The 18,615-nt window shown below is 33.8% G+C and overlaps 1 protein-coding gene across 1 annotated transcript; it reads right to left on the bottom strand.

Annotated features, from left to right (window-relative positions):
• Positions 1 to 41: 41 nt before the first annotated feature.
• On the bottom strand, positions 42 to 18,607 carry LOC120339376 (uncharacterized). Its single transcript, XM_039407486.2, has 26 exons — positions 18,468 to 18,607; positions 16,896 to 16,998; positions 15,772 to 15,849; positions 15,193 to 15,254; positions 14,549 to 14,704; positions 13,717 to 13,802; positions 12,831 to 13,225; positions 11,748 to 12,491; positions 11,044 to 11,372; positions 10,590 to 10,736; positions 10,016 to 10,082; positions 9,532 to 9,748; positions 9,092 to 9,246; positions 8,554 to 8,678; positions 7,600 to 7,829; positions 6,323 to 6,912; positions 5,638 to 5,674; positions 5,002 to 5,133; positions 4,276 to 4,460; positions 4,003 to 4,155; positions 3,413 to 3,604; positions 3,152 to 3,234; positions 2,582 to 2,681; positions 1,947 to 2,192; positions 1,454 to 1,648; positions 42 to 878 (listed from the first exon to the last, which is right to left on the bottom strand). Exons 1-26 carry the CDS (start codon positions 18,521 to 18,523, stop codon positions 765 to 767), a joined length of 4,977 nt encoding a protein of 1,658 aa, XP_039263420.2. The 5' UTR covers positions 18,524 to 18,607; the 3' UTR covers positions 42 to 764.
• Positions 18,608 to 18,615: the final 8 nt, after the last annotated feature.

Here is an 18,615-nt window from a genome sequence, read left to right as displayed (position 1 = left end):
AGCCAGATTGAATTATCCAACCGGATGTATTTGGCTCGTGGGCCGTAGTCAGTCCTAAACACTTAGTCAAAAGTTATACAAGTCTCGAGTTGAGTCAATCACTGAGTCAAGTCTAACTGGCTGTTAGGAGATACCACGTCTGAGTAATTCCATTTAGATGACCTGTGTTAAGTCGAATATTCAAGCCTTCCCAGCTCTGCTAAGTGGTAACAAATCAGATGAATAGGAGTAAAAAAAAGTTGAAAAAAAAGAATTAGAAATATGGCACACCAATTCATGTGTAATGACTCAAGATCAAAGGGAATACACATACTTTGTTAGATTTTGTGAAAATAGTTAAAAGGACAGCAGCAATTAAAAAAAAAAAATTGATAGCAATCCTAATATTTAAATTTTTATATCATCCTCGAAAACATATTTTCACGGTTATTACTTTATGACTACTACAGCTTGAATGTGTATAAGACAGTGGTATCTTGCATAATTAAAGAAATTCTTTTTAATATTTTCAAAATTACCAGGACGATCTTGAATGAAATCGCAACTGCTCATATGCGCATGTTCGCACGTTCAAACCCAGTGGAGGTATAATAAAGTGTGAGAGAATTGCTAGACTCGCCACTGACGCGAGGTGGTCGATAACAGCTTTTTCCACCAAGTCAATGTATCCGAATCAAACAACACCGGCTTATCAGTTTTTATCTCCTCCGGTATGAGTATTAAAACCCTGTTCCATAATGCAAGCTTTCAGACCTTGTTGACAATCACAAGACTGATTCTCGTGCTTCAAGATCAGATAAAACCATTTTGCTGGATTTATCTGTGGTAGTCCGATTACCTTTCTTGTTAAAATGCCGTTGTACATGCGAGTGGACATCCTGGAATAAAATTAAAAGTTTTTTATTAAGTTTTATATGCTTTACAGTCTGCACATGGCCCCGCACAACCCTCCAATACCAGGTAAGGTGCTACTATGGTTTACAAGAACTAATTTTTGGGGTATTGCATAACCAATTTAGCATTGAAATGAATACAACTACTAATTGTGGGTAATTCAGAATTTTGAATTTGATTCGCACCTCCGGAGAGTTTAAAAATGCGAACCTGACTAAGTTGAAAAACGTACACTCCAGTACAGGGTTTACCGAACTCTGCCGTCCCCTGGGTCCCCAACGATATTAAAAGAGTCTGATCGATCTTTAATGATCGATTTCAATCAAAAAGTCATTGTATCTTTTTGGTTGAGTGATGAGGACGAATATCCATTGGTATCGGTAAAAGCAATTGTGTCGTTGTGTTGTAGTGTTCCTCGATGGTTAGGCACACAGATTGATATGGCATAGTATGGGGTAGTCCGCCAAAACTAAGATTCACAAATGGGGTCCGCGGCCTAAAAAGTTAGGGAAACCCTGCTGCAGTAGATAGTTATAAGTCACACAACCTTAACACTTACAGTCATAGTATCCAGTTCTGGAGCAAAATAATGAGTACAACTCTCCCATTGACAACATGTTCCAAATGAGAGAGTAGCTGTTGATCTATCTAATGCATATTCTGTTAGATCGTGGGGATTGACATGTACGCTGAACACATGCTTCTGAAGAGAACCAATGTCTGAAAATGTACCAGCACCTACGCACCCAGCCCACTGAATTATAATAAAAATAATAAATGATATTAAAATTTAAAATAGTCATCTAAAATAAGATTTATTATTGAAGAACTTGCTTTAATATTGTAGAGAGTAATGGTATAAATTGACTCGAACCTCAAAATAGTAAATCAAAAAAGGATTCACTTATAAAATTTTAAACCAGATAGCTGTTGTTTTTCAAAGAAAAAGGGGTATATCAAGAAAAAAAATTCTTTTTTTATGATTTTCACTTTGAACAATGCTTCTAACCTACATATTTGAAAATCTTAAAAAATAATAACAAAATTCTTACCCGACACTCATAATCACCAGTTAAATTAACTGTATTTTTAGCAGGAGATTTCCTGATAGGACTTTCTGTAGAAAGATCTATTGAAGGCTTCCCATTGGTCGGAAAAGGTAGGCGGATCACTGTACTATCCTCACAACCGATAATAACTGAGCATTTATCAGAAGATGTCAAATCTTTATTGATTTGTAGACATGAAAAAAGTGGGAGTGAAGGAATACTTGTTGGTGTCTGTAGCAAGCGACTGGTCTAAAAATGGGAGAGAGAGAGAGATGTTCAAACTATGAACACAAACGCCAACAAAACGAAGTAGCACGAGTATGCAATCTTTCACAGTAGACTACCAGTACCGCAGTAATCACAACTTCACCTGCGCACAAGATAGCAGGGAATTCCATAATCTTCAACCACTGAAAATTTCAAAGCAAGCGGCCCAGTAATTAAAGAGAAAAGTGATTTTTTCATAACAAGAGTAAGAAGGAAAGAAATAATAACAAAATGAATAACAACATAAAGTCCCAATAAAGTGTGCCAGAATAAATTTATGTTCTGTGGGCTTTCAACCGTGACCGGACGGAATTTAAAAACACTTCGAATCTGAGATTAGGCAGAATCATCTTATTATATAAATTCATCACCTTAATATCAAAAAATCTTATATTCCGATCAGAACACAGTGTCACCAACTTTCCAGAAAATACTGACAGTGAACGTACAACACCAACATGTCCTGAGAACCTGAAAATGCAGAACAGTAATAAAATCAGGAAAACAATATCCAAAACAAATTAAAGAATCCAGAAGAGACGTCAGAAACTGGGAAATATCGTAGAAAAAAATAATGATTTTTCAAATATTATCAAAAAAAAAAATAAAGCGAGTTGGTCCGTGGGGTCAGAAAACATGAGAATCTCTACTAAAAGTCATTGTTACATTATTTTGTTGCCCAATGATTCAATTATGATAAGATTTTGAAATTTATACTATGAGAGAGAAAAGTCAATAAGATGACTTAATCATTTGGTGAACCACAGCCTCTTTACTAGCTCATAGAAATACTTGACTCGTTATTTGTTTCAGATACATGGGCTTAATGGTGACACTAACCTAAGCAATCAACGATTACTCGAACCACCCTAAGGCGACGATGAATCCAACAATCCTCTAGCACATAAATGAATGAAGAATATTGAAACAAAGTTACAAACCTATGAAGCAAATTTCCAGTTATCAAATCGTGGCCGAGAACCTTTCTGTCGACACTTGCACTGAATAACTCATTGTGGACCAACTGTCAAGAACAAATTGTAACATATTTTTGGTTTGGGAAATTGGTCTTGAACAGGGTTTCTCAAGGGCAAAGGGCGTACGTTGCCGGCATATTTCAATGTTTTAACCACTAGTCCATAACCTAAAATCCATTTCAAGACAATAGTACAATACAACAATGACAAGAAAATTGAATCTACCTGTAAACAAGTCACAGTTTTCATATGTCCTTGGATAGTTCGAAGTAAAAGGCCGTCAGTTGCATCACGGACAGACACAGTGCAGTCCGTTGATCCAGAACATAAAATACGACGAGGACCTTCTCTACCAGTTGTTAGACAAGTAATAGCACTACATGAGTGACACTCAAGCACATTGACATCGTCATCTGGCTGTCAAAATGATCCAAAGCTTAAACTCAGGATTTGAGTAGTTTTTTACCATGAGACTCAGGAGGGAAATTTTTTACTTTTTACGCTTATTCACTTTGCTCCGAAGAAGGCCATGTAAAAGCTATCACTGATATATAACAATATGTAAAGAGCTACTGTTTTTAGAAGGACTGTGAACTTTTCTGTTCAGTATTGTCAGGTGTCAGCCCAATTTATTATACTCGGATTGGCGGGAATGGGATTTGAACCCAAAAGGCGTAATCTGAAATACCAACATAGTTGAGTATATTGAAAGTCAATACACCCTTTCCCATCTACCCGAAGAAATCGAAGGATAAGGTACTGATAAAATTATCAAAAAAAAGGAAATAAACAAGTCAAGCATTTCATGACAGCACCTTATAATTCATATTTAATGACACAATTGCTGTCATTCCATCTCTCATTCCACAAAATAAATAATTTTTATCATAATGCAAACATAATACTCTTGTCTTGATTGGTATTCGATGCATTAAAATGTACGATGATTCCCTGTTGAAGGAATGTTTCTGAAATAAAAAATATTGAAATTTAAAATTATGATTGAAATCAGATCAAAATATTAAATAAACATGACTGATCTTGGTATTTAGAGCCAATCACTGATCCAATTCGTTCCACTGACATACCTGAGGGACAGTTGTTGTATAAATACTGAGATGATGTTCCATTTTGTTTATAACTTGAGAATCATCATTATTATTCTTTGTACAAATCATTTTTTGAGTAGCGACAAAAATGACAACGCTTCTATCATCTGAAGTTGCTGTCATGGCTGTAGGAGTAGCACCAAGATTTTCAGAAATTCTTCTTCCTGAAAATATAAAAACAATCCACATAAAATAGGTTTAAAAATGATTGCAGAAATTTTGAAATGCTTTAAAATTTGGTGTCTAATTTGACAAGGCTTTATAGAATAATTGGTCGCAGGCTATAATCCTGGCCTGGGTTCAAAATCCTATGGTCGCTATATCGACCCAGCGGTATAAATTGGGTCTAATTATATAATATTTGGTGTTTAACAGGAGTTTCATGAAAAAAGCAACTAGTAATAATTGCGTCGGATGTTATAATTAGAAGTTCAAACCCATGAGAAGTAATAGTTCACCATAGGATTAAGTCATCTTATTAATTTTCTTCTCTCCTTCAAAATCCTATTCCCTGCACACTATTACTCAAGAACGATTCTGAAACTGCAAACTTTATGGGGGTAATCAGCAGTGCAATGACAACGCGTTCTTGCAAGATCTCTAATTATAACCAGACCATCTTCTCATCATTATACCCAAAAATGTAACAGAGAAATGCTCAAATAGTTGGGCATGATTAATACCTAATTAATAAAATCCCTTTACCTCCAGTACGATGCAAAGTCACTGTTTCATCTAATGAACAGGTAACTAAGCCTTCATCTACAAGATGCATTCCAACCAATGGTAGATTATGAGCCTTCATTGTTTTGGGAATAACATCATTCGTAATAATATCTGGAAAATTAATTTGACATATGTAGTGATGTCAAAAAAAATTAATTTTAAACAGCGGCTGTTGAATCGTAGAGAATTTGAAAACATACTTAAACCCCAAGATCTGATCCATTTAAAATACTTCAGCTCAGACACAGATTGACAACAATTTATACTTCCGAAAAATGGTTTTAACCTCTGACTCCAGCTTAAAAGTCTTTTATAATTGTTTGATGAGAATGCTCAGACAACTCAATGCATTCTTAGTGACTATGAATATAAGCATTACAAATCTGAATTTTTAAATTCAAATTTTTGAATTTATAACAAAAGTCATGATTTGAGCGATTCTACCGAAGCAGTCAATTCACCATATATAAATTTTCATAGTACAAATAATATAGAAGATAAAATGTTTGCGACACAACATTACTTTCGAAATTTCATCAACCCAGGGGAGTTTTAAAATACGACCCTGGTACAGTTACTACTTGATAGCCCTAATTTTTTTTTATAAAATCTTACCTTCAGAAATTTCTTGTGGTTGTTCATTTCCATTTATCTGTTACACAAAGTTGAGGAATAAGAAAAAATTATTATGAGAAATCCCTAGCTATTCTATCATTTTTATCAGTAATTTTCTAAAAAAAAAATTCATCATTTTTGTAAATATTTGTCTTCAATAAGAGACATGAAATGTGATATTCCAAATGTGTCAGTTAACGCAAGAAGCTACCTAACAGGGCGTTATATTTACTTGGTTAACACAAACAGTCCCGATCCAGTAATAGAACTAAAATAAAGAAAATAGGAATAAATTTATGACCTGACCCTAACCTGGTACACACACTACAGGACAGGAGTACCCAACTTATTACACACTGAGTGAGGTAGTTGGCATGAGATTTGTACTCAAGATAATTGACACACAATTCCCACATAGTTAGTCCACTGGTCCAACCACTTCATAATCATGACCAGTGGTGGGATTCAGCCGGTTCGCACCGGTTCTATAGAACCGTATCACAGAATTTTATGAGACCAGCAAACCGGTTAGCATTACTGGTTACTGTCAATGTTCTGTTTGTAACAGAACCGGCTAAAAAATATGACTTTTGTAAAGGAACCGGCTGACAAAAAATTGGATCCCACCCCTGACCATGACTAATTAAATTCAGCTATACACCATTAACTCATTCGCTATACTTACTTCATTAGATGAAGTCTGTTGTTGTGGAGAAGATTTGGATAAATTACGTGGACTTCGTCGCATACCAATTCTCGGTTGTAATTTTTTCCTCTTATTCTTCATTCTTGAATTTTGTTTTTGCGGAGAATTTAAATTTTGGTCAGAACTGTTAGAATCAGTTTTTTGTCTTGTATATTTCGACAAAATTCTATCAACTTCTGCGCTCGTAGCAGAGAGAGTCGTATTGTTGAGTGTATCGTTACAAATTGAGTAAAATTGAGTAGAGTCTGCTTCTCGTGAGAGCTCTCGATTACCATCGCAGCGCAACGAGGACTCTGACGATAAACTTTTAGATTGATTGAAACTATTCGATGATTGTTGATTATCTGTTTCTTGCTTTATATTTATTTCTGTGTGTTCATTTCCTTGTTCACTTCCTTGACCTTTTGATCTCGGGAAGGGCACTTGAACAAATGGTAAATCTTTTTGTGTTGGCTCGCTTTTAACATTTCTTATATCAAAAGCGGTGTGTTTAGGAGGTGATGTGATTGTTGGTCGAATTTGATCCTGATGTATTGGTAAAAACGGACCAGAATCTGGTGGTTGAAACGCTGGAAAAATAAATAGAAATATGACATTTTTATCTGATAAACGAAAAGTTAATGTTACAAATAAAGTTAATTGACATTTTAGAACAGGGTTCTAGGGGGGCAAAAATTGTTTCTATGGCCAACACAAGCAAAGGGCTTATCATATACACTATACAGAAATAAAATATATATAAATATATAGAACTGCACTGAATATTAATAGAGTAGTACACAGTTAAACGGCTGACTGACAAAAAGTCCATTCCTGCATTATACAATAAGTAATTTTAAGATTATGGCAACAAGCTAAATTTGGAGTTCTGTCAAAGATAAGAAATCGTATACAATAATCAGGGCTGCTCAAATTGGCCCCTCTGCCCCCATAGGTATCCACGAGAAGTTTTCTAGGGGTCATGAGCAAGGGCGTCCACATTTGCGATGGCTACGTTGATTGAAAGTAGATTAACCGTGACTTCTTTAACTCTCTAATTGTAATAATTCCTTCAATGGCTTTTTATTATTAAACATGGTGAATATAATAACTAATGGAAAACAGTCCACAAAAAGGAGCAGAAAGTCTTTGGAAAGCGGCCACGAATCATCAGGATTTGAGATCCATTGTAATAGACTGAAGTTCATATTGCAAATCGAATTATAAGGATTCCGCAGGAGAAAAACATAGAATTCTGAGACTACAATGCTACTCACCGGCCCTACCAGAGATCAATTGTGCAGTTGCATTATTCACATGTCCAGAATTCACATTTGTGGCAAATGATGAAATTTCAGCAGAAGAGTTTTGCATGTCAGGGATCGGGGTACTGTGGGTAAAACTGGACCCATTGAAAGAAGATCGTCGACAATTGGGAATAACTTCTTGAAATATGGAACCTTCAGTTGTAGAATTTTCTTGGGAAGCATTACCATTCACAGTGCCTCTGTAAAATAAAATTGAATAAAAATCTGAATGAATGAATTTGAGATAACAGAAATAAATTACTATAACAGAGTGTACAGGAAATATTAAATATAATTTATTTTTAAACAATGAGTAAAAATAATTATAATACTATCATTCATTCAGAGAATAAAAGTAAATGAAACGAGATTTTCATGGCAAACATTTTACAGTATTCTTCTACCTCAGAGCTTCCCAAACTGAGGGCCACGGCCCCAAAGGGAGGCGTGCAACGACTCTTGAGAGTCGCAAAGTATACACCAATTTCACACAAAGTACTATATCTATAGTACTTTATTATTTACTCTTGATTCGAAACACAATTATTGAAACCAGTGCAAAACATGAATCTCACGATTTCTACAAATACATAGGATCAGAGAAGTGGTGCGCTTGCATAACAATGCTGACTTTGATCGCAAGACCCGACAAGCGGTAGCTAGGAAATTTCAATATATTAGAAGAGAGTAGCGAGCTTAAAAGTTTGGAAAGCCCTGCTCTACCTCATAGCTGCCTTCCTGATCGTATTGATTATTTTTACTAACAATTCAAAAGGGTTTTGCGGTTCATCAGTTATAGCAAGAAATGTCAACAAGGTATATTTTGAGATGAATATTTCAGAATCTAAGAGGCTCATAGTTATAGAAAAATAAGTTCAAACATAGAGAAATAAATTAAAATTTGTAACTTTAGTGTCATCATACCTTAATAACATAAGTCTTTCTTGCCTTAACGATTCTAACTCTTGTTCGTTCTTCCGTTTCAAAGCATCAATGCACATTTTGCGTTCCTTGAGCTTCTCGACTTCAGCATAAAAAAGCCTCAAGGCCTGGAATGTAAGAATTTTTCCAGAAAATGGTGTTTTATATATCTAGTTGACAAAATGTACATACAAGTACAACACATCCAAGTGAACGCAATGGCCAAGCGCAGGGGTGGGCATAGTTTTCAGACCAGAATCCAAAAATTTTGCGCACCTAATCTGGCGGGCCATGTAAGTGTGACATAAAAAGTTACATTTCATAAACAATACTTATAGTGTTACAAGAGCAAGAGGAGAAAAAAATGAGCCTCGTACCAAAACTGAATTTAATCAAAATCTCAATAAATTCATTCAGCTATTTTTCGGCTAAAAACATCAAAATTTGGTTTTAGTTTGGTTGTGGCAGCATATTAAAGATGTGAAAATGGCTCATAAAAAAACTGTAAATTCAAAAACACAGAAAGTCAGAAAGTTTATACCTCTACTTTTCTTTCAATTTCTGACTGTACATTTGCCTCTTGTACCGCAAGTGATCTGACAGAAGCATGTAATGTCTCTTCCCGCTCTGACATCGATAAAAGTTTCGAATTGAAAGACTGTGACATTGGATCAGGAACTACCGGAGTTGAAGCACCTTCAGAAAAAAGCACCAATAAATTTTTTTGTTGAAATATGGATTTTGGAAACTTAACTGACAGTTATTTTTTCTAATTCAAAGAAAAACTAGGTATTTTCATAGTAAATCAGGGGACCACATTTTGAGAGTCTTCAGAAAAAAGCCATGAATCATGATGGTTTGGGGACTAATGAATTAGATTGACATCAGATATATATAAGTTCTAAAATGCATATGACCTTTGACCCTTGCATAGTTTTTAATTTTATTCAGCAATTTGAATATTAATAATACTACTTATACCAGTTTGGCAAATTGAAGCATTATTAGGCTGTTGTTGTTGTTGTTGTATAGTTTGAGAACTTTTTCCATTGGGTGTTAAATTTTGTCTCTGGATATTTTCGTCAGAAATAATATTAGTTGCGGAATTTGTGCCAGCAGTTGCAAATGATAATGTGCTGTCGTTTTCTGATAGAGATCGAGTTCGTTTCTCTGGAAATAATTCCACCAATTCTATTGCCTGAAAATGAAATATTATTTCACATTAGGGATAGTTATTTGGCATTTATCCCAAGAAATTGGAAAGGTATGTAACGGTCTAACTATATCACGGACCACGAGATCCCGTCTGGCTCCCCATGTCAAATATGGGATTATCAGTCGACCAGTTATTTCTTTCAATGCATGAGCCAGCTGCTGAGACAATCATTTAAATAAGATTATAATTAGTGTTTTCGTCACACAAGAGGGATTAATCATTTTTAGACTTGAGATTCAATCTACACACCTTTGCTATGGATTCCATCTCTGAATTTTCTGTGCTTTCGCTTCGCAAATGTAAATTGATGCCAAACCTGGAATAAAATGAAAAAAATCTTTTTGACTGAGTGGTAAATTGCTGAACAAGAAAGATAGATTTAGGTGCTTTAATAAAGTAGTTAAAGAGTTCTTATGTACATACATGTCAATGCCTGCTCAAATACAGTCCTTTTTGGTACTCTCGTTAGAGTATGTAACAGAGTAATTTTATTCCGATTTTCCTTATTTTAGTTCTATTACGAGTTCGGGGACTGTTTGTGTTAGCCCAGTGAATATACTCCTGTCCATAGGTTCCAGTCCATTTACACAACTTGATGTAAAGTAGACAAACAAAATTAGTTACCTCCATATTGGTACACATACTTCGGAAGCGCCCTTTTTCATGATTGAAAACGCCTCATAGAAACACCTTTATTTATTATTAACATTCAATGCTTGCGATGCCACTTTCTGTATGACTTTCATGCATATGCTATGTGTCACTAAAATTTTTCCTCTCCATACATAGTAACAGTTATAACACAAAGGTATGTTTTACGAACCTGGGACCAGCAATCTTTTTCCCAGCACTGTTGCCAACGTCTGGCGAATTCTTTTTCGTTCGATCATACTTTTGTAAAAGTTTTTTTAATTTTGCTTGTCGTCCTTCAGGCGGAATATCGGGACTTTCTTTCTGTTTTGAACATAATCTGAAAATGAATTTTAAAAATGATCAGCCGATAACAGTATTTAAAAACCAGCAATTCCAAATAATATTGACATGAGGGTTGAACAACTATGTCAAAGAGCCTAACATAAGATGAAATTACCCTGTATTCAATGCTGTACACATAATAGACAAGTAAGACAACACAAAAAAAAATATAAAAATTTGAAGGTTAGGGTTATTTTTTGAAACTATTTTTTAATTGATGGTAATTTTTGGAAATTTAAGATACAAACAACATTCATAACAAAAAAATTAATGAAATAAATATATTAAAGTCATTGACCCACCTGCTCCTGGCTTTATTTATATTCGGCTGTGGATGAATCCTATTCTTTGTGTTAGGAGTATCAACATCACTTGCAACTTGAATGACATCCCGTACAGGAGTGTCAGAATTTGGTGTCAGATTTGAGGACTTTTCTGATGTCAAATCTGCGCTCACTTTTACAGAGTTTAGATCAGAATTATCTTTAAGTTCAGGTAGTGAGGTATATTGAGTAGTATCTGGAGTAAATCCCTCGGTACCTTGAGTATACACACTCGAATATAGGGTATCATTTTGAGTAGTTTGTTGCTCAGAAAGATCGATGCTTGAGGATGTTGGTGTGTCTGAAAACTTAAAAATAAATTACATAAATTAGAACGAACTTTTTGAAACTCTAGAACTAACTCACTTCTAACGCATAAAAAATTGCTCATAAATTTATTAATATCAGCTTGTTGTATGGCGTTTGTTTTGTAGTAATTAACGAGAGTTAATATGTGGACAGAAATAAGAGTTGCGAGTGCGTCATAACATAATTTGAAGTTCAATATGGCGACTTATAGGCAGAAATCAATGTGGTATGTGCATTACCGTCAATGTGCGTATTTGGCCTAGTAGTATATCAACCACAGCTTTAAAGTAATTACTCTTATGTCAGTAATCTAACTTTTGATTTAGAGTAGTGTTACATCAATCTAATCTAAAAAAAAAACATCAAAGACTTACGTAATAGCAATCATCAACTTTCCCATTTCCATTGTCCAATTTTTCAGCATTCTGTATAATTTCCGATGCTGAAGCAACTGGCTGATCAATTTCATCAAGAATTTTCCTAAATTCAGCTCGGATATTCTCCGAGGTTCCAGGTTGTTTCGTTACATTTTTGTCATTCTTATTTGAGCTGTCGTTTTTAGAAACAATGTTATTTTTTGATCCTTTTTCATTATTTGCCTTTTCGTTTGTTTTAATTCCATTTTTTCCAACGTTTAAAGCTTGCGTATCAATTTGATCTCGGAATTTATTGATCATTTCAGAATTGACAATTTTATCAAGAGAAACGGCTCGCTTTCGGCATTGCCATTTTTTAAGTTTTTGTAAATTCACAGACAATTTTTTATCGTTCACTTTTGATAAATCCGGATCGAGACTCCCAACTCGTTTCATTTTTTTTGCACTCTGTTTTTTTTCAGTTGAGGTTAAAGATGTTTTACTTTTGCATGAACTGGAAGAAGAATTACTCCTGTTTAAAGTTTGATTGTTACTTTGCGTTTTATTTTGTTGTTTTTCTGATTGCTTCTTGTTTGAAGATGAAACATTTAATTTTTTCGGTGCCGGTTGTGATGAAGATTTTCCATTTTGAATGACTTGATGAGCCCGAGCGACCAGTTGTTTGGTTCTCGCTTGATCACTCGTTAATGATCGTGAATGATGATCGTTGTTATTTCTCGGACTTCTGTAATGTGCACTGCTCTGTGAAATCGAAGAATGGGGATGAGATTAAAATATCGGCGAATATTCACAACTACAAAAAAATTAAAATAAATTAGATATTCAAATACTTGAAAATTGATTTATATAATTGATTTATATTCAATACAGTGTAAATTCTTCATTTTTTTGTGAAGAAATAGTCTCCTACCGACCTTTTAAACCTTCAATTAAGTAGTGAAAATTTGATATTAATTAGTTCATTAGTTTCAGAGAAAGTCAATTTTTCGCAACAACAACAATAATTCAGCAAAACAAGTCAAAACACACTTCGTTTCAGTTAAAGTCAAAACGAAAATTCCAAAAAAATTATTTGCAAACCTTAGGAAGAGACTCGATACTTTTATTCAGCCGTTGAATATTTCTCGTGTTTTTATCAAACTCTTGTCTTTGCCATGAATTCATATTTCTCGGTAATCTATCTATCCATCCATGATTGTAAGGATTTGAATCGTCGTAATTACGATGATCATAATCCGGAACATTGGGGTAAGGTCGACGGTCACACCCCCCATAACGACCCATGGAATGCCACTGTGGGAAATTGTTAGGATGGTATTGGCGCCCGTAGCGATAATCATTGTCTTGCCAATGATATGGGGGCCTGGGCCTCTGATCTCTCCCGAAATTGTGATGCTCGTTATTTGGTCTTTGATTAAAATGAAAATCTTCTCTTTCATAATTCTTGAACTGAGGTCTGGGATCTCTTGGAGATACTGAAATTTGGAATAATGATTTGAAACATTAGTTGGTTACTTCTTTTGCTAGTGTTCATATATTCACCCCTTTTGCTCAGAACAAGCCTTGTGCAAGCATTCATATTTACGCCATCCAATCAGGTATGACAAAAAACAAATGATTACTTATTCCAAATACATTCTAAGATTGAAAAGATAAAAAAAATTTCGAATATGGGATAATAAATATATTTTTAAATGTGTTATTTAGAACAGAGAAATTGCCAAATCCTTGCATATTCATAGATTGGTGACATGATAAATAGAATATTTGGGAAAAACAGCGTTTCTCACCATTTTTTATAATTAGACCAAAAAATTTTCAGATGACTGTATAAAAACAATCCATGAGAGGAGAAAATTACAATTTTTCACATTAATTAATAATTAATATTTTTTTCTATTACTTGTTTGCCATTTTTTAATTGTACAGTCCTGATTGTGTTAATTAAACGGAATATTTAATATACCTGTTGGTTTTGGATTTTTCTTCATTTCTTCTGATAATTGCATTTGTTTCGCTTTCCTAGGTAAACACATGAACGTCGAGGTGTATCTAAAAACCAAATTAAATAAACTTTGTTTAAGTCAGGGACAGAACGTGTAATGTGACGACTGCAACGTCAAGTCAATGCTAACGTACAGTACAGTGCATGATACCATACAAAACTATTTGATATTTGATATATAATAAATAAACTATGAGACTGGAAAAACTAATCCCAAGCCAAAGTTGGAACTTTATTATAACGCCCTTAAAGTTTACCCAAATGTTTATTCAACTTAAAAAAATATTCAGCGATATTGAAATAATGACTTGAAACTAACTATTCTACAAAAATAACTTGTTAAGTTGTTATGAATGAATGTTCCCTTGAAGGGTAAAGAGGGGACTCAAGAAGGCGTTCCAGAAGTATGTGCACCAATATGGAGGTAACTATTTTGTTCGCCTACTTTACATCAAGTTGTGTAAAGGGACTGAAACCTATGGGCAGGTGTATATTTACTTGGCTAACACAGACAGTCCCAGAACTCGCAATGAACTAAAATAGGGAAAATCGGAATAAAATTATGGCCTAACCCCAACCTGGTACACACACTACGGGAGTGCTACTAAGAAGGTAATACAATTCTGCAGTTTTTTTTAACGTTGCCTTATTTTCCAAGTCATGCCTTCCTAATAAACATCTCAATTCTCAACCATCAAAAGCCTTGACTTCATTTTGTTCACAAAAGATGTTTGATACAAATACTGATCACATTCCCCAACAATATAACCAAAAACTTTTAATGAAATCTCACTTTCGCAAATTATTCTTCGGATGTGAATAATGTCCATTATTGATTGCTTCTTTTCTTTCATTTGTTTTTTCTTTATGAGAATCACTAGTCAGATGAGCGACATAATCAGTAAGATTTTTGCAAGTGACTCCACACAGATTACATTCATGCTTGCACCTATTATTGTCAAGATTAAAATTATTTTATTGATTATTCAATAAACCAAAAGAGATCATCAATAATTTGAGACTGCTGTTAGTGCGTTAGACATGCTACAATGCAATTGGTAGAATTTAGCTGCATATGCATAGTGTAACAAAATTGGGTCCCTGCAGTATGCGCACCAAGATGTCGCATAACCTGAACCCTAACCTGGTACACAACCTGAGTTCAGGTTGTGCGCCATCCTGTTGCGCATCCTTCAGGAGGTCCCAAAATTGATAACCTCCAAATCTCCGTTTTGCCTATGATTATTTATAAAAAATAGTAACAAAAGTAAGTTCTGATATAGGAATCTGGAAACTAGTATTTGCCATGAATCCAAAAACTCCTTCAATGTGATTTATTTAATTTTTTTTCTTATTATCAGTAATTTATTTCAACCTATTTAATCGTACAATAGAATAATTATAATTTAATTACAATTACAATTACAATTCACTTACTCTCCCTTCTCTGTATTCAAAGCTCTATGATGAAGAATCGAAAATAAATGTTCTTCTAGTTCCTGAAAGAGAGAGAGAGATGATGAATCAACGATTTAAAAAAAAATGGAGTATCGAAAACTGCATCTTATAATGATAATTGTTGACATTATGAATTTGAACAAATTTTGAAGAGAGTTCGGTTCGGGTCTATATTACAGGTACAAATTATGTTAAATTTCAACAAAAGAACAAATGATAGTTAACCTAATAGGTTCAAAAAGTAGAACCAAACGACCCAAAATATATAATATATTGAAAATAAAATGAAATCTTATTAAGCCTTGAATTAGGAACAGATAATGAAAATGACATACACCTTTTTTCTGAGATGTAATATTCATTTCAAAATTGGACATATTTGATATAGCACATTGTGACCTAATTAAAAAATTTCATTCAAACATCTGTAATCCAAAATATATTTTTAGGATATAATTAGTTAAATTCCTTTTGGCCCTCCCTGTCTATAACTTCTATATTCAAATAAAATTATAAGCAAATGTATACAATACAGTATTAATATAAAAATGTACTCACTAATTCTGATTTAAACTTGAGTTCACACAATTTACATTCGGTGAACTGCAACATAATCCTTGGTCTTTTGGTGTCCCACTAAACACAACAAAAATTAAAATCCTCTTGACATGCCGATCATATGTTTGAATTCAAATATTAAATCGGCTTTAAAAAATTTAACTGTGTCTTGCCACAGCGTCTTTCACTAACGGCCGGAACTAAGTAAATAAGCTGTCTATGAAACAGACAATTTTAGACATAAACTAACATGCTTTGTGAAGTCTGGCCAGGCATGAATTGAGTTAAAATAATATGTTTTAACCGTGGGTCATGCTTCGTAAGAACGCAAATATTTTTGACAAAGTGAATTCTAAGTGTAGGTAAATAATGAGTTTCCACATAAAAGGAGAGAATTCACATTAAATGTTCTGCATATATTTAGTTATTTAAATAAAAAAGCTCTTGTAAAATTGTTACTGAATGTAAACAGTAGGGCTAGGGTATTCAACAAAATAGTGAATAAAATATATCTTATTAAATGAGTGATGTGAAAAATAACGTTGTACTCAATATATTACTGATTGACTGATTAAGTAAGTAGTGTAAAATGATTATTGTTAAGAATAGAAACAGAATCATATCTATAATATCGATAATAGAATTGGAAATAAAATAGTTTGGGACCAAAATTTAAATTGCTATGAAAGCATGTCTAAGATCTGCAAGTACTATCGGTATTTAATTCTTGTGAGATTGTATTATCAGTTGACGAAAATAACTAGGTCTAATGTTATTATTAGCAATCGTTGTATCTGACCTATTATAACAACTATATGAACACGAGAGCAATGCAACAATATATGGTCAAGTGGGATGAAGCAACCATGAAAGAATAAAGTGTTACCAGAAAATAAAAAATATATAAGTGATATGAGATAAAATCTCAAAGAACTCGGGAAACATTTAAAAAAAAAAATCAACAACCATTCAACCATCTTTTAAGTACTGAAAGTTTCAAATCGATTGGACCATTAGTTGCAGAGAAAAGTGATTTTTCCTGACAACAACAATTTAGAAAAATGTCCATATGTATACTATGTTTCCAATAGCATATAACAAATTTGCATATTTATTATTCATACTTGCATATAGTGAGATGGAGAACCATTTCTTCTCTTCTGTGATTGTTTTTGATTAACAGATTCCCGTTTTCTTGATTGAAACTCTTCATCTCCCTTGTTTACACTAGAAAAACAAAATCAACGAGTCAATATAGAAATCAATATCATACCATAAAAATGGTAATAGCAACGGAAGAATTTTTTTTAGTCAAATATTTAAATTCCATTAATATGAGGCTACATTCTCTGATGAAAGGAAATTTTCTCAAAGCAAGGCCATGCGTTCATTCAGAAATAAAAGAGATCAATCTTTGAGCCAGATTAAAGGCAACCAAACTAAAGAATAATAGTTTAGAATTGTGGGTACTCCCATAGTGTGTGTACCAGGTTAGGGTTAGGCCATAATTTTATTCCGATTTTTCTTATTTTAGTTTTATTACGAGTTCGGGGACTGTCTGTGTTAACCAAGTGAATACACCCCCTGCACATAGGATTAAGTCCCTTTACACAACTTGATGTAAAGTAGGCGAACAAAATTAGTTATCTCCATATTGATACGTACACTTCTGGAGCACCGAATTATGCATTAGTAATGCACACCAACGACTCTTTATCATGTTTTATATATTATGTACATAAGCCAAGTATATTACATAATATTGAGTAGACAAATCCTTCCATAGTCAGTGGAATGTGTCACTTTAACATGATGTATATCCAAGTAATGAAACTAACATTACTGGCAATTATGTGAAAACTCTATGGTCCAAGACCGATATAATCACACAAAGGTGACAAAAGAAATAAATAGACTTCTGGCAATAATGTGCGAAAATATAGGTGGCTCATGGATGACATAAAAAACATAGCACGAAAGTAAGAGCCATAGTAAATGTTCGAATATAAAATATTATTAGGTTATTAATTATGATGTCGATTGCCTTTACAAATCGAGCCCTCAAAGGGAAAAATTATTAAAAAAAAAGCTACAAAGACCAACTAACAAAACAAAAGCAGCAATATGCAACTCCATGAATTTATTTACAAGGGAGAGAAATTTCAACAACATGAACACTTCAATGTGTTGAATTCGTCAGGTTATACTAGTCCATACTAAAAATAAGTTTGTCAGATAGATGCTCCACAATGCATAAATAAAATTGGTTGAAAACACCTGACCGTTAGCAATTACAGAAACATGATAATGGGTGAATATCCAGACAACAACTCGATAGTCCAGTGGTTAAAGCGTCGAAATAACTATGATGGATGGCATCTTAGATTAAAATCTCATTCCCACCCTCTCGCCCAGAGAGTAATAAATTGGGTAAGCAATCCCAAACTTGAAAGATTCCGTCCTTCCGTCCTATAGTATCTCTCTACCTAACAGAGGCTGCTTCTGCAGAGCCTTTTTCAGAGGAAAAGATGTATAAATACATTGTATAGAATAAAAGGAACCTTCTAACACAGGCACATATTTGACAGGATTCAAACATGAAATTCATATCATGTTCAATACCTGCAAGATGGATGCAAAATTTCACAATTCACAAAAGAAACAAAGGTGTAAAAAAACGTGCGAAACCAACTTACTTTTCCCATAGTGGTGCACTTTGTGCTTCGAATGCCACAACATCAGAAGAAAACATTTTTAATTTTTCTTTTCTTAATAATATTGAACATACTGCTCATCACAATGTCACATAACCAAGGCTGTATATGAATAATGATGCCTACATAT

This window comes from Styela clava, chromosome 1, assembly GCF_964204865.1.
Source record: "Styela clava chromosome 1, kaStyClav1.hap1.2, whole genome shotgun sequence".
NCBI lineage: Eukaryota > Metazoa > Chordata > Ascidiacea > Stolidobranchia > Styelidae > Styela > Styela clava.
The sequence above is the reverse complement of the archived record's forward strand: the minus strand, read 5'-3'. Positions and strand labels throughout refer to the sequence as shown.

Excerpts from the sequence above, each read along its gene's own strand:
- LOC120339376 (XM_039407486.2), bottom strand. The coding sequence starts at position 18,523 with ATGTTTTCTTCTGATGTTGTGGCATTCGAAGCACAAAGTGCACCACTA. Across the intron at positions 13,226-13,716 it reads GAAAAATCCAAAACCAACAG|TATCTCCAAGAGATCCCAGA; the intron begins GTATATTAAATA and ends TCCAAATTTCAG. Across the intron at positions 10,737-11,043 it reads ATAAATAAAGCCAGGAGCAG|ATTATGTTCAAAACAGAAAG; the intron begins GTGGGTCAATGA and ends ATTCATTTTCAG.